Below are 14,957 nucleotides of genomic sequence, written 5' to 3' on the forward strand. Positions count from 1 at the left end.
CCATATCATAAGAAATATAAGCATACACAACACAATCCTCACAATCCTATTGTTATTTCCATTTTCAAGTCCCCAGTATAAAATGATATAAAATTACACAAAAATTATATAAATTTGTATAAAACAAGGTCTAGCTGTAAAGAGATAACAGCTGCAGGATTTCAAGCAGCAAAGCTTCCCAGGGCTGGCAGAGAACAGCTTAATCACAGCTAAGCACTACCAGAACCAGCTTAATATCATCACAAACCTGCAGCTGACTATGGGTTTCTAAAATATAGTTCTCCTCCTGCCCCTGAGGGATGCCGAAGTGCAGTGCAGGCACCAACCCCAGGAGTTTCAGCAACGCTCGCTGGCTCAACACAGCCGCTGGGTTTTCCATGCCTCCGGCAGAGAAATCCTCTGCGATACCCAACTGGAATCTCACTTATTTCCTGAAACTTCTATCAAAACTAGAAGTTACTTGGCGGCTTCAGAAAACCTCCGCAGCCTTCGTAAACATTTTAATCATTTTGCACAATTAACTGCAACCGCATGTAGGAAGAAAATTGCAGTTATCTGTCACCACACTGCAATGAAACAGGAAAGCAGAGTGGGAAGGAAAGGTGACAGCTCGAGGCGCCGAGTGAATTTTAGGTTAGAAGAATGCAATTATCCCAACAGAAATAGGAGCTGAGCGTTCATTTTTGGAAAGGGTGTTCAATTTTTGTACCTGGAGGCAGAGATATTTCCATGCTGCGACTCACGTAACACTTTCACAACCACTCCTGAGTCCGAGTTGCTCTTCTTCAGACCTAAAATGGACCCTACCATTTTCTCTCAATTTAGCACCCCTGAGTTTTTTCAAAGCACAATTACATCAGGAAGTGTTTGAAACCAATCCTTGCTTTCTGTTGTCTCACTGGCTGTTGTCTCACTAGTGCTCACAGAACCGGCCATACCCAGCCCCCAAGACCCTCTCTATCCCCCAAAAAGCCTTAATGGAAACAGCTTCGGGATCGCCCATAAGCAGCCAGCCTGCTAAGCCGCAAGGACTGTGTGGGAAATACGCGACAGCCGTAACAGCAGTAATAGTATCACTTTCTGTATGGAAACCACGTGGTGTAGCTTCACTCACACCGGGGGCCTGGCGTATTTCTCATACTTATTTTCATATTTATTTTTCAACTAGAAGAGCTCGGTTTTAAACCCCATGTTTTCTTCTAACAGGTTCTCAGGATTATAAGCAAAATAAAGCACATGCAAGATGTAGCACGCATTTTAAGTCTTGCTTTATGAATCTACTGCAGTCACAGATTCAATCTGAATTAGTTTAATAATGAAATATGTTATATTTAGCACGCACTGAGGCCCAAGTATTTGATTAGCGAAGATGAGAACTTAACTCATCTGAAAGAAAGGCACATTTTACCAAACTCTGAAATTCAACTGCGTGTTGGACCTTTATTAAAGGAAGGAAAATGAAATAAATACTTCTGTAGAGCTCATAAAAGAGACCTTGATACACAAGCACTGTTTCAAACTGGATCCAGCACTCTTGGAGGAGAAGCAGAAGGAAGAACTAAGGGGCCCATATACGAGCTAGCATATGGAAATGCAAGCACTCTTCTTCATTGCTTTAAGAGTAAGAAATGTGCGTACATCAGTAGCAGATCTAAAACTAAAAGCAGCAGGTTAGTTTAGAGAAATACTTCTCTATCCATCCAGTCTCTGATTGACCAGAGCTGCCACAGGGCTCGGATCTGGTTTTGGCATTCCCAGCCTGGTTGTCCTTGACTCTCCTCTGCGTGGTTATTGCAGGCCACGGTGCTTTGGGTCAAAACTACATCTATCGCAATAGGTGTGTAGGTAGATGCACATATAGTGGTCTGAAGCATCTTATCGCTTAAGCAGCCTTGTATCCGATTAATGCTATTCGTGATGTTTTTGCACAGATTGACCACTAATTCACAGTCCCATTCCAGCTTCCACTCCCTTGTCGTTTGCTTGACTCAAACCTATAGATGATGTATCTCAGGTATACGACACTGAATGCCAATAAACAGGTACATGCAGTAAATCAAACTATTTCTGAAAGAGTGGAAGTCCTACGATTCACCCCTGTTTCAAAATGGACAGTTCTGCTTATTCACCTTTGAAATCTTCATTCATATATTGCTATTTAAACACAGAGCAATTCTTATAAGCAAATAGATTTTATAAGCAGGCCCCCAAGTTACAAGTCCCGGTCATTTGGGTTTAAGTCTCCTCGTCATTTCAGGCTCTGAAAAGGGCTGGCTACTAGGCTGCTGCAGATGCGCTTCTGTAACTTGGGGATGGGGAAAAATAAAGATGGCAAAATAATTGGGAAACTTGGCCCTTCTCCTGTAAAGCACAGCTTCATCTACTGACTCACGCCAGAACTTGAACTGGCACAGCTGCAGAGCGGGGGAAAGCTTCGGGAAGAGCTTCCCCTGCCCGTCCCCGGGGCGGGCGACCACCCTCAGTGCGCAACCGAGCCCCCCGGCGCTCCGAACGCAGAGATCCGAGAGCCCGTCTCCCTCGGCACCTGCCCCTGAACGGCGGCGAGATCTCCCTGCCAAGCTCTCCCAGGGGCCGGCCGGCTGCGGCCGTTTCCACGGCAGACGGCCTGGGCAGCGCTGGGGAACAAAGAGCGGCGGGGCCCCGCCGCGCTCCTCACAGACACACACCCCCCCCACACGCCGGAGGAGGAGGAGGAGGAGAGCGGGAAAGGCCAGCCGCGACGCCGAGCGCACCTGGGGCAGCTCGCACGGAGGCCCCGCCTGCTGCTGGGGATGCTCCCCCGGGAAGCTGCTCTCCCTCCCGCGCACTCCCCGCCGCCCACAGGCCCCTTCTGCCTCGCCCCCCAGTGGAACCCCCTCCCGGCTCAGCGCCCCCAAGGGAGCGCTGACACCCGCGTCCCCCCCCGCCCCGGAGCTCCGCGTCGCTCCGCCGCCCCCCCGCCCCAGCCCCCGAGCCCTTTGTCCGCCGCGGGAGGCGCCGAGACGGGCCGGGGGGGCGCCCACGGAGACCGGGGGAGGGGGCTGTCGGTGAGGCCGGTTACCGATGGAGACCTCCTGGGCGAAGGCGAGGGAGATGAGGAGCAGCGGCAGCCCCACGGCGATGCAGGTGACGATCTTGTCCAGCGCCAGCTCCAGCCGCAGCCCCTTGTAGCGCGTCTCCGGCGGCTCCTTCAGCAAAAAGTCGGAGAAGACGTACTCGGTGGCGATGTGCGCGATGGCCATGGCGGGCTCGGCCCGGCCCGGCTCGCCTCAGCCCGGCCCGGCTCGGCTCGGCTCCGCCCTCGCCCGGCTCCGCCCGGGGGGCCGGGCCCGGCGGCGGGCTGGGCTTCCCCGCCCGGGACGCTGGGGGCTGGGGGCCCTGCGCCGGGCCGGGGGCCTCGGGCTGTCCCCGGGGATGGAGGCGGCACCCGGCGCCCACCGCCCCTGCTCCTCCTGTGGGAGTCCGTGGGGCGCCTTCACCTGTCATACCCCTTAACTCGTTTCGCCCCTTCTGTCTTCCCAGTCGCTTTCTGTAACCTCGGAGCATCCTCCGAGGAAATCACCGCCGTCCGAGGGAAGCGTTCCTCATATGGAAACTGTTTTACGACACCGATTCCCTTCCTTCTTCGTTCTGCGCTGCTCTCGTGCTGCCGTGTCCTCTCCCGGCTGGACCGGGGATGTGGCTCACGCTGCGTTCGAGATGCAGGTGCCCCAGGCGTTTACGCACACAAGTACCAACTTGTGTTCTGGTTCGCTCTGTTCTTAATTCCTACTGATTCCTAACATTCACTTGCCTTTCTGCCCACCAAAAAGCACTAACATTGCCATTAAACTATTACAGATAAGATCCCATTTCTGAGATGCTTGGACAGTATGATGCACATAGGGCTAGGATCGCTTCTCTTCCACAAGTACTGCTGTAAATGTATCAGTCCTGAATTTTATCATCACTCATTTTTCATGCTACACATCTTTATGATAGTCACTCAACTTGGTCACCCTTTTTCACACCACTGACAGAAAATAGTGAAGAGCAAGGGTCCATGCAGCACCCCATGAGTGACTTTCAACAAGAAATCTGGCCACTTTTTCCTGTCTCTTAACCAGTTATTTAACCTCCACAGACCCTTCCTGTCATCCCATGGTGATTTCATTTCCTTAAGAAGCTTGAACTAAGGACCTTCTCAAACACCTTATGGAAATGTAAGTAGGCTATATTCATCCAGGTCTCTTATCTATATGTTGAATCCTTCAAAAACCTCGCCGAGGCACAATTTTCTTTAAGTAAAAAGAAAGCATTGATTCTTCCATGATCTGTTCTGTTCCTTTGGACACTTTTCTGTTTTGTTTTGTGGGTTTTTTTTTAAAAAAACAGTTTCAGCCAGCTTGCATTATGTGAGTGTCAGAGCTGCTTATTCGTCTGGGAAGTTTTTAAAGGTCGATTGTATATTTGTCACCTTCCAAGCTTTTGGTGCTAGGGCAGTTGCCAGCTGCTACCCAAGTTCATAATCCAGATTTGTCATACTCAGGGGCCTGTAGCACTCTGTGGAGAACACACCTGCCCTGGTAACTTCTTCGTTTTGTTCTTTTGTTCATTTTGTTGCTTTACTCTGTTCCCACCCGTGCTTCAGCCCAACACAGATGCTGTCCTTCAACACAGGTGTCGGGGCACAGCTGGCCATGGGGCAGGCAGTGGTAAACTCAATGCTTTCTGCTTTCTGTGATGCTTCACGCTGTCTTTCTGTGGCAGGCTGTGTCGCCTGGACAAGCAGTGGTGACATCCTGAGGCCCTGAGGACCTTTGGAGGCTTCGTTCTTGTTTCACAGCTGCCATCCAGCTGAGAAGCATGCCAGGCGAAATGAACTGTGCCAGAAGGTTCATACAAATAACCAGATTTTTATTGTCATTGTAATCACTTTGTCTGGCTAGTTTCTATGGTCAAAAGGTATTTATGATTCTGTTTCTAAAAAGTCAGACACATTAGCTACTCTAAAAGGAAAGTACCAAATAATTTCCTTTATTAATAGCGTATGTTTAAGTGAAAGGCTTTAATTTTGTAGGTATACAGAGAGCAAATGTTCTGCACAGACAGACAGTGTTTTTGCACAGAACAGGAGACCTCAATTTTAATGTTTACAAAACAGAAAGATGGGATGGCTTAGAGTATCATCTGGTTTTGTCAGCTCAAAGGGAAGGTTTAGAGGATGAGTCTAGAGGTGTTTATTGCTATGGTGTAACTTCTGTTTGGGCTCAGTCCTGCAGTTCTACCTCACGTGTGTGCTCTTAAATGACTGGGGAAAACAAAGAATCGAGAAATAACTGAAAAACATCCAAGAAACTTCAACATACTGGTTAACTGGACATCAATCCAGGACACCATTAAGCTCAAGAAGAATGATGGGCAGTAAAGTTTCCTACACTTTAACATACTTCAAAACACAGAAGTGGAAAAAATAAAATAAAAAAACCCAGCAACTTGAATTTACATTCAAAATCAATTTTGGACAAACAGTTTCACAGACCTGTTTGTTCTGGCATTCCTTTGCAAGAGCGGTAGCTGACGTGAGCAGGCAAGAATGAGCATTATCTAATTAAAAATGAGCTATAAACATTCAAGTATCGTTAAACGTGGCCTGATTCTGCCTGTCTTCCTTGCAGAGCACAAAGATCAGCCTCCTGATGGCTTCATTACAGGTGGGGAGTGAGGTGCTACTTGGTGCAAAGAAGAGGTACAGAATCAGGACCACAATAAGCAGCAATTACAAAGTCAACTAACTTTCTCAGAGGTTGCTCAGGGCTAGATTTTTAAAGGGATTAACAAAAGCTGTTAGAAAATAACAACAGGGTCACTGCTGAACTCCATCAGGTGCTAAAATATATTGGTAGGTCCCTAAATGCCTTTAAAAATCTGTCCCCAGTGCACAGTTTCCTCATTTAGCAGGGCAAAAAAAAGAGAATTGCTTAAATGTCAGTGAATTTATTGAGCCAGACTTTGGGAAAACACGGGGACTTCCAGATTAACACCTGCTCCTTCGGAAGCCGGCACGCTTAAAACAGTCCCTGGTGGTATTTATTCCTTAATGTGAACCCCGTGTTTCTGCACAGAGCGCATGGATGCCATACTGCCCACTCCTTACTCCTGTGGAAACCCTGTGCAGCCGCTGTGGATGCCAAGAGGTGTGCTGCCCTGCTCGGCTGCCAAATTTGATCTTGGACAAAGCTCAACTGAACTCCAGAGGAGTGGAAATGGTGATGGGTGGTACGTGGATCTTGGAGCCGAACGCTACAGCTCATGTTTGCTCTTGTGAGCACTGGCTACGGGGTAGGACTATCAGCATATGTCTTGCTCCAGTTTTATCAGCAGCATGTCATGAAATCCGGTGCGGCTCTGTGAATAGTGCTAAAAGTGGGGATTTACGGGGAATCTGTTAGAAGTGCACTTTTGTCATGCAGAGCCATGTAATGGATCCTGCTTCCTTGGCGGGTGATGAGGCAGAAGATGATTAATACTGTTGACAGCAGAATAAGTCCAATGAAAAAAAAGGCTGTGAGTATCAGGCTGGCTTCTCCAGAACTCAAAGTTTTGCCAAAAAAATTGCCCCCTTTGCTGTCATAATCTGTTAAAAGAGAAGTAGTTCATGAGAATCTATGCATGAATCTGAAGAGTTTTAAATGACATTAAAAAAAATCCTTACCCTTTGTAGTGGTTCCATTATTTGCAGTAGTTGTATTGTATGCTCCAGCTGTGAGTCCTCCTTCTGAAGGAGCTTCCCATTCTGTGCAGAGACAGAAAAAGCATAGTTAAGTTGAAAACCTTAATAAATACTTCTTTTTCTTCTGCAAAAGTAGTGCTGATTTAATTTCACTAGTTCTACCTTGCTGATCTGAACAGAAATCATTATTAGATCAGCACTGCTATTACTCTAGGCAGCTCCATGGGCAACGTCCCCCTTCTCTGTAGGTGTCTCTGTTACTTCACTACTTACTGTAGTGACAGGACAAGGGGTAACCGTTTTAAACTGAAAGAGGGTAGATTTAGATTAGATGTAAGGAAGAAGTCCTTCACTGTGAGGGTGGTGAGGCACTGGAACAGGTTGCCCAGCGAAGTGGTGGATGCCCCATCCCTGGCAGTGTTCAAGACCAGGTTGGATGGGGCTTTGAGCAACCTGGTCTAGTGGAAGGTGTCCCTGCCCGTGGTATAGAGGTTGAACTAGATGATCTTCAAGGTCCCTTCTAAGCCAAACCATTCTACGATTCAGATCTGCATTTGCTTTTTCATTTGAAGTTTCACAGCCCGCATGAATATGTGGTATAAAATAAATTCACCTTATCAGAGGAAGGAGTATTTTGGCTACATTTGGCATTATATTTGTCATCCTGCTGCTACAGGGTTAGAGGTACGAGGTGCGCCTGCTGGCACGGTTGCAACCCCTGCGGAGGAATGTAGCAAGCACAATGGGAACCCAGGCAGGAGGTGCTGGATACAGATGTTTAGTGAAATTATGTGATGTGGGGAGGCTTCACAAAGCACTTTAGTCTTCAATCACAAGTTGTGGAAGGGACCAGCACCACTCAAAAAGCCAACTTTTCTTAGTCAAAGGATCATCTATTTCTTGGACAGGATGAAGAATCGTTTTCTGGAGCATCTTGCATCTCATCTGGCCTCTGCCTGTGCAGGAAGGAGCTCAAATAGCTCTGGGAGCCAGCAGTGATTGCAGGGAGGAACCACCACCACACCAACCTGCGGCCCCTCCCGCACACCCTGTGGCAGCAAGGCTGAAAAATAGCTTTGCAGTTGTTTTCTGCACCACCTGGGGATGACTAACGGTCTGCAGGTTGCCACTGTCTTAGAAGGACTCTTGTGAAGCACCAACTGCTTTTAAGTTGCAGCGTGCAGCAAAGATTACTGTCTTTGCCATGTCATTAGGGGTGTTTGTCCTGTCCCTAGATGATGCTAACTAGCCATGGCAGTAATGTACAGGTGCTTCCCACCAGCGTGCAGGGTGCAGCAGTGATGTTAGCTCTCCTCCTTTCCTCCCTGCCTTCCATCTGATCTGCTGCGATACCACCTCCGAGTCCTAGGACACGTTTCTGATACTGCACCTGACTTATTGATGGTGTAGGTGGTCTCCATGCCGGCGTGGATGTGATCAGCTACATGGCAGTGCAGAAGCCACGTTCCAGGGTTTTCTGCTAAGAGTTCGACTGTCTGGAAAGTCCCAGGAAAAAGGTCATATACATCTCCTCTGTGGTCCTTATCTGTCTGTGGCAAGGCAAAACAAGCATCGTGAGAGTTGTGCCTCAAATAGCCCCCACAGGCACTGAAATATTCCAGTTAAACTTTCAGCTCCTCAAGGCAGATCAAACACTTCTTGTTACATATTTCTAGGGAGCCTCATCCAGGGAAACTGTGGTCTGTGGACACCTCTCATTTAATCAATTAATTAATTAACAACAGGAGGCCCTTCCTGAGGGCTTCAAGTGCTGGTTGAGCACAGGTATTTCTCTGAAAGACAGATTTTTTTAGATAGTCCTGCCAGTGGCAAGCTGTCACAACATAAAAACCACACTAAGCAGGCACAACTCTCTGGTTTCCTCCCTATATCTTCCCTTATACCCATGGGTAAACGTGCATTTTAACCCACCTAACCATGTCCTCTAATAGTGACATTTATTCATGTTTCATAACGGGCTCAGAATAGTAGAAGCTTTGCAAGGATCTCATTCATTTTGTATTTCCTTCACATGCAAAACTCCCACAGACCTCAGCATCAGCCCAGGGCTCTGTGCCCAAGCTGCAAAACAAGGCTAGAACCTGGACTTTTTTCCAGAAATTTCCCATCACACTATGAAGGTTTTACTTTGATTAGTTTTACCAACCTTGAAGATGAAGGTCTGCGCATGGAAGTGAACTGTATGTATATCCACTTCATTGCCCATTCCTATCAAATACCAGTTTGTCCTATCACCTTCATTCATCGTTAGACCCAGAAGACTGTTATAAATCTTCCCATTGATTGCTGGAAGAATGACAAAATAGGACTGATTAATAACTAGCCATGGTACAGGTGACGATAACCTCCACTTCAGGCACCCTTCACACTTTCTCTCCGGGAAGAAGGGGTGCCCAGGCAGAGAGGGGACGGGCATGTGTGGCCAGGGCAAGGGATCTCCATAGTGACCACTGCCATTGCAGGAAGACAGTCACGTTTTTGTTTCAGTTTCCAAATCAACTAAGTGCACAGCAGCAACCATTTTTCTGTCTCGAAAAGCATCGGATAGCTTTTTTACTGGTTGAGATTGAACTCCTGAACAAACAGGATTTATGCTGAGAAACTACATGGAAAAAGAGGGAATAGAGTCATTGCCTAAAATGGGTACCATCTGTAGAAAGTTTGGTTTGCCAGGGCTGTTCCTGACCCCGTCCAGTCTGTTCTGCCTGGCTCCTGGGCTGGTTGTTACTACAGCCACAGTTTTAAAATGTCATCCTTACGCTCCTACAGAACAAGCCTGCAAGGAACACAGCTCCCAAATGACAAGGGAAGTCTGGCAGGGCAGCCTTTTTCCAAGAGTATGAGATTAAACTATCTTGTTAGAAAAATATCTTGGCTGGGCCTCGTGAAATCTTTTTGTTTCCAGAGTTCCAGTTTATGAAGTTGTCACATGGTTGGGTAACTGCAGGCTAAGTCCAATGCCTTCCTAAAAGGGCTGTGAAAAATAAACCTCTGTCCTCTTGGCTGCTGCTACCGAGTCCTACATACCATGCATGCTGTTGCCTTCTACAAAGTCCTTAGTGGAATTAAAATCATCAGGATTCTTATGAAGGTATGTTTCAATATTTTCTTTTAAATACCAGGATTCATTTTCATCAAACACCATAAACAGAAGAGTGAATTCACGATCAATGTCTTTCCTTAGACCTCTTTCATCTAGAATTCCTTTTCTGCAAACTACAAGAGGCCCAATCAGACCACTGTATGTGTCCTGAAATGAAAGAAATATATGCATTACAAATTTTCAGTTCATCCAGTTATGAAATAGATACAGATTAACTACAGATTAAATAAAGATGAAATTCCATTTTCCTATCAGATGAGAAAAAATCATTACTCTGTCTGATTAGAGATATCTTTCTCTACGTGTCCCTATGTTAATGTACTAAAGCAATGCTTTGCCTTCACCCCAAATCCCTTCTACTGTTCTTTAAGGAGGGAATCACATTACTATGGTGTGCCCTTGGGGATTTCAGTAGCTTAAATTACCCAGGCATGTGCAACTGTTATCAAAGAGGACAAAGCATCTAGCTCTGTAAATTGTTCCTCTAGCCTGTGGTCCTTGCATGAATGTGAAGCAGGATACTTTCAGAAACATTATGCAAGGCAGGATGCTTTAGCCAAAGGAATGTAATCTTTAATGACCATTTCTTGGTTACCTTCACAAAATTCACTGTTGAATAATAAACCCAAGTGATACAGTTTGGATCTGTTTTACCAGGGCCCGATCGTTCCGGAACATTCCACCTGTAGGTGTTTATTTCCCCTGAAACAGAGAACAATTTTACCAAGAGCAGCTGAGTATTAGAGGCTTTGAACAGTATGTAACTGAGATCTGCTACCCTCCCCATCAAAAAATGATCTGCATCAAAACTATCTGTGGAAGCATGCAGCAATGGGATATGGATGTGATTCTGCCTTCCAGGAAGTCGATGAGATTCCAGTGGTGTAAATGAAGGCAGGCAGACCCCAGAAAAGGAGATCTGCAAATGATGCTGGCAACAGCGGCATCCCACAGAGGGAAGTTTGGAGACAGGACTCTTCATATTTCTCCTTGGGCAAAACTTCTAGCGGATCAATGATCTTGGATGCCGATGCTTAAGGTCAGTTGAAGATGTTGGGAGCCAAGGTCCAGAAAATGTTTCTTGGACTTTGTCAGTCGAAAAGGGCACAAAGATGTGGCAGTTGCCACTGGGATTTTGCAGACGGTGCTGCGGCAGTGTATCAGCTCTGGGCCAGGAGAGGAGAGCTGAGTAGGTACCAACCTGCTGACTGCGAGCTACAGGGGGGTCCTTTCCTTTCCCAGCCAAGCCCCTGCTCCCCAGCAACTACCGGAGAAGCCCTGTCCCTTACCAAAAGCCATCACCTCTCCACATCCTCCCTGAGCAGAGATTCCCTGACCTCTGATTTTCAAAAAAACCCAGAACAATCTGATGGGGAAATTATCTATTTGGATGAGGATCAGTTCTCTACACTGAACACAAACACATCTGTGTTCAGATGAACTGCCTGTGCTGTGTTTCCCTGCTTTGTTTTTTTGCTGGTACTGCAGGGGAGGGTAGGAGACCAAGATGTGGTCAACACTTTGCCTTTTTAAGTGGTGGAGAAATGTTAAACCAGGCAGTCTCTGACCCAAAAATCTTCCAGGGTGATAAAAGCCAAGAACAGCTGGGGACATGCTATGAATCAGGGGAAAACAAGGAAATCACAGAACTCTTGGCCATGGTTTTAGTGCAGCCACAACCCAACAGCTGCCAACAGCTGTGGGAGTCAGGGTGAAGGAGAGTTTTCAAGCTTAAATGGTTGTGAAGTGACTGAGCCTAGTTTTGTGTCACTGAACCACTACACCATTTTGATGAATCATGCAATAGTGAGTTTTATCATACAGCAATAACTACAAAAAAAGAAATGGTGACACTCAAATATCATACTATATGAGATGGGTTGCACGTAAGTGTTGCAATGTCATTTAATCTTACAGAACAAGCACCTTCTGCTCATTACAGCATGGGTTTACACACTTCAGCAGCAATCAGAAAGGCTTTCAAGACACAGCACTACACTAATAGGACAGGAAACACTAACAAGAAACCCCTTGGTCTCAGAAGCATTCATGCCATGGAGGCATACACCAGGGAAGAGTTTGTCATCCCCTTGTATCTAATCTACACGTCATCACCCCTTTATAGAGGGCATGATGTGAGAAGAGACCCTGGCCATGTTCCTTCACCACTTCCTTGTTTTTTACTCCTCACTTCAGGATGTTTGGAGGCTGTAGATGGAAAAACCTCTACTCTACTTAAAACCTGAGACACTTCAGATGGCATCAAAGACCTATATTTGAAGTGCAAATGAAGCATAACCCCTGAAAAGACTGATAAGCAAGAGGAAAATGGATGTTTTTTCCCTTTTTGCTGCTGGGTAAGTGGAGGAATGGACAGGGAAAGGACAAAGCTGTGGCAGCTGAGAGCTGTTTTGGCTTAGGCTGCTATGGATCTGCTCTCTGCATCTCTTTACCATGCCACCCACAGTCTCTTTAGGAGCTGGCAGTGCTCTCGGGAGCACAATTTAGCAGGACATAAATCTGACTGATGACTGGTTCAGGATTTAGTAGAACTAAATGGGCTCTGGGAATCTTGGGGTGAGCAGTCCAGCCTGGCCTAGGAAGACAGACAGCGAGGCTTTCTAGGTGATGGTGGGGGGGACTGAAGCGCTCAGGAATTATTCTTGGTTTTAGGGACTTGGTTTCCGTGTTAATTGCTGCTTCCAAACTCCTAAGGAAAAGACTGTCTTTAGATCTTGCTGAAGAGTCTTTTCCTTTGGCTTACTGTCAAAGGCACTTTCCCTGGTCTAACTCGTCCGAAGCCTGCTCCCATGTGGACACAGGAGACATGACAGTAGTGTTGCCAGCGTTACACCTCAACTGTCAACAAAATAGCATCAACAACATCATGGAGCAAATAACAAAACAAGGGAATCATATAAATCAGCTCCTTTTAAAATATATTTATATATATTAACCACAGGTATTCATTCATCAGACTCCAGCAAGGCAGATGTTGGCTCACATTTGGCCATGAATTTCTGTGTGATTGTACTGTATCAATATAGCTATTTACAGGAAAGAAATTTCAGCTTGCCAAGAAGTTTAGTACATCAGAATTTCTTTTCATTTAGTTTTGCACTGAAACTCACAAATACTTTTTAAAAAATTGTATGGGTGTTGGATAGTGAACGTATGTACATTTTGGATTGACTATAATGTCTGGGTTTGAGTCTTACTTCCTACTAGAATATAAAACCCAACATAAAAATTGAGGTATAAAAATTTTAACAGGTATTTTTCTATATGAAAAATTTCAATGCTGTGACAACTACTTTCCACTATTTTCCTCACTAGAAACTGAGGCATACTTGGTAGAGAGAGGCAGAGTTAATATTGCCAACTGCAGCTCTACCACCGACTTTCTCAATTTTTAAAACATTTTCAGAGTGTCAGTCTGGAGCCAAATGCAGTGCTGGCTTACATTTCTCTTGCCATGATTATGCGCCTGCTTCTGCCTTTTTTGGAGGTTGTCCAATGATATTGCGTTCCTGTTTCTACCCCTGGTAGGAACAAAGGGCCGTTCTCTGCCCAAACATGCTCACTTGATCAAGAACCTACATGTATAACAACACAGAATTGTATCTGAATAAACGTTGAGTGTATTACGCCTGGAAGAACATATAGGTATGCATAAGCTTGAAAGAGGGATTATCATTCTTACGTTAAAATGCTTTTATATACAGCCTTTGTAGCTCAAAGGAAAAAAAAAGAAGAGCCTTACCGGGGAGGGTAATTGGTGTCTCAGGTTGTTCTTCACAACCCACTTCCTCTATACCATGTGCGCTTATCGAATAAGGCCTGCTGGCTTTGTTCTTAAATATGATCAGTACAGAGTCACCAACCTCGGCATGGAGTAACGGCCCTAAATTAAACCAGAAGATGCTGGTGATTAATGCTGCTTTTCTGAATTGAACAAACTTTCAATAGCTTGGCCTAGGAGAGGAGCCAAGGTCTTTCTCAAAACACTTGGGCTTTTCTATTCTTTCATCAAAGCCATCAAAATTGGTTTGTTATCTCAGCTGATGAAAAGCTCCCTATTTATAAATAATCTTTTTTCTTTTCAGTCAATGAGAAGAATTGTTCACTCTGGAGACAGGTGTTTGGACAGCTTTTTAAGGATAACTCTTGTGCATGGTTTTTGTATCTTCCAAAATTTTACTTCTTAAGCTGGTAGCAGCTTTTTTATTTTAACTTTTTTTTTTACTTTTGTACTGCAAAAAAGGAAATGTCAAATATATTACTAGACAGTGTTGACTACTTTATGACCAGTTGTTGCCCACTTCTCACCCCATAAAAAACATGACCTGATGGTTATTTTATGATATGCATAAAATTTTGTCTTGCCCAATTTCAGATGCAAATCTAGCCCCTTAATATTGACTTAATCTCCCTACAAGTGTCTCCCCCATGTTACAGGCTCTGAAGGTGAATCCTGGAATTGCCATTTTGGCATCCTCCCTGTTAATACTCCTTAGGAAACTCCTTATTCATGTTTGAGAATGAATTGTCTAATTTGGAAAGCATCTTTACCCTCAGCCATTATACAAATTGGGTGTAAAATCACTGATAACCTGGAATAGGCATCAGTGTTCCTTGTTTTCCACGTTAACAGAGCTGGAAAAACTCCTAGTTTTTGGAAAACAATCCTCTCACTCGTCAGGCTCAGTCTGTGAGCCGTGAGAGCTACTTGCCCAGGATTTCCAAGTGTTCCTCCTCCTCTGTCCTCACTTTGCGCTGCGTGAAGTTGCTGTTTGTGTACTCCCTGTAAACCACCTTCTTGTATTTTGAACCGATCAGATCTTCCGCTTGGCTCAGGAAAACATGCCCATAGCTGCAAAATAAAAAGGCAAAGATTAAAAGCACTGAACCTTACATACCTAAAGACTAGTAACTGTTGTGTTACTCACAACAGATGTGATAAGAATGTACAGCTTGGTCCAATGTGCTAATTGATGCGAAGCCCTGGGTGCTGCAAGAGATTTTAAACAGCAAATAACAACAGTTATAATCTTCACTAAATGTACATCCTCTTCAAACAGGTAAAGCTGAGGATACCTTGCACTCACCACAAACTTTTGG

The 14,957-nt window shown here is 45.4% G+C and overlaps 2 protein-coding genes across 3 annotated transcripts in view; both read right to left on the reverse strand.

Moving 5' to 3' along the window:
• The window catches only part of PANX1 (pannexin 1), a 28,368-nt gene extending 23,556 nt beyond the window's left edge, over positions 1–4,812 (reverse strand). Inside the window, exon 1 of one of the 2 annotated variants that reach the window (XM_069808376.1) lies at positions 3,072–4,812. In XM_069808376.1, coding sequence (XP_069664477.1) covers positions 3,072–3,546 — 475 coding nt within the window. In that variant the 5' untranslated portion in view covers positions 3,547–4,812. Of the gene's footprint in view, positions 1–3,061 lie in introns of both variants that reach the window. The other variant, XM_069808377.1, reaches the window with a different exon arrangement.
• A 91-nt stretch (positions 4,813–4,903) lies between these two features.
• HEPHL1 (hephaestin like 1) overlaps positions 4,904–14,957 on the reverse strand; it is a 36,772-nt gene continuing 26,718 nt past the window's right edge. Inside the window, exons 13-20 of the mRNA XM_069808374.1 lie at positions 14,570–14,709; positions 13,600–13,740; positions 10,432–10,538; positions 9,761–9,983; positions 8,880–9,019; positions 8,103–8,262; positions 6,695–6,775; positions 4,904–6,616 (exon numbers count right to left, since the gene is read on the reverse strand). Coding sequence (XP_069664475.1) covers positions 6,414–6,616; positions 6,695–6,775; positions 8,103–8,262; positions 8,880–9,019; positions 9,761–9,983; positions 10,432–10,538; positions 13,600–13,740; positions 14,570–14,709 — 1,195 coding nt within the window. The 3' untranslated portion in view covers positions 4,904–6,413. The remainder of the gene's footprint in view (positions 6,617–6,694; positions 6,776–8,102; positions 8,263–8,879; positions 9,020–9,760; positions 9,984–10,431; positions 10,539–13,599; positions 13,741–14,569; positions 14,710–14,957) is intronic.

This window comes from Haliaeetus albicilla, chromosome 20, assembly GCF_947461875.1.
Source record: "Haliaeetus albicilla chromosome 20, bHalAlb1.1, whole genome shotgun sequence".
Classification (NCBI taxonomy): domain Eukaryota; kingdom Metazoa; phylum Chordata; class Aves; order Accipitriformes; family Accipitridae; genus Haliaeetus; species Haliaeetus albicilla.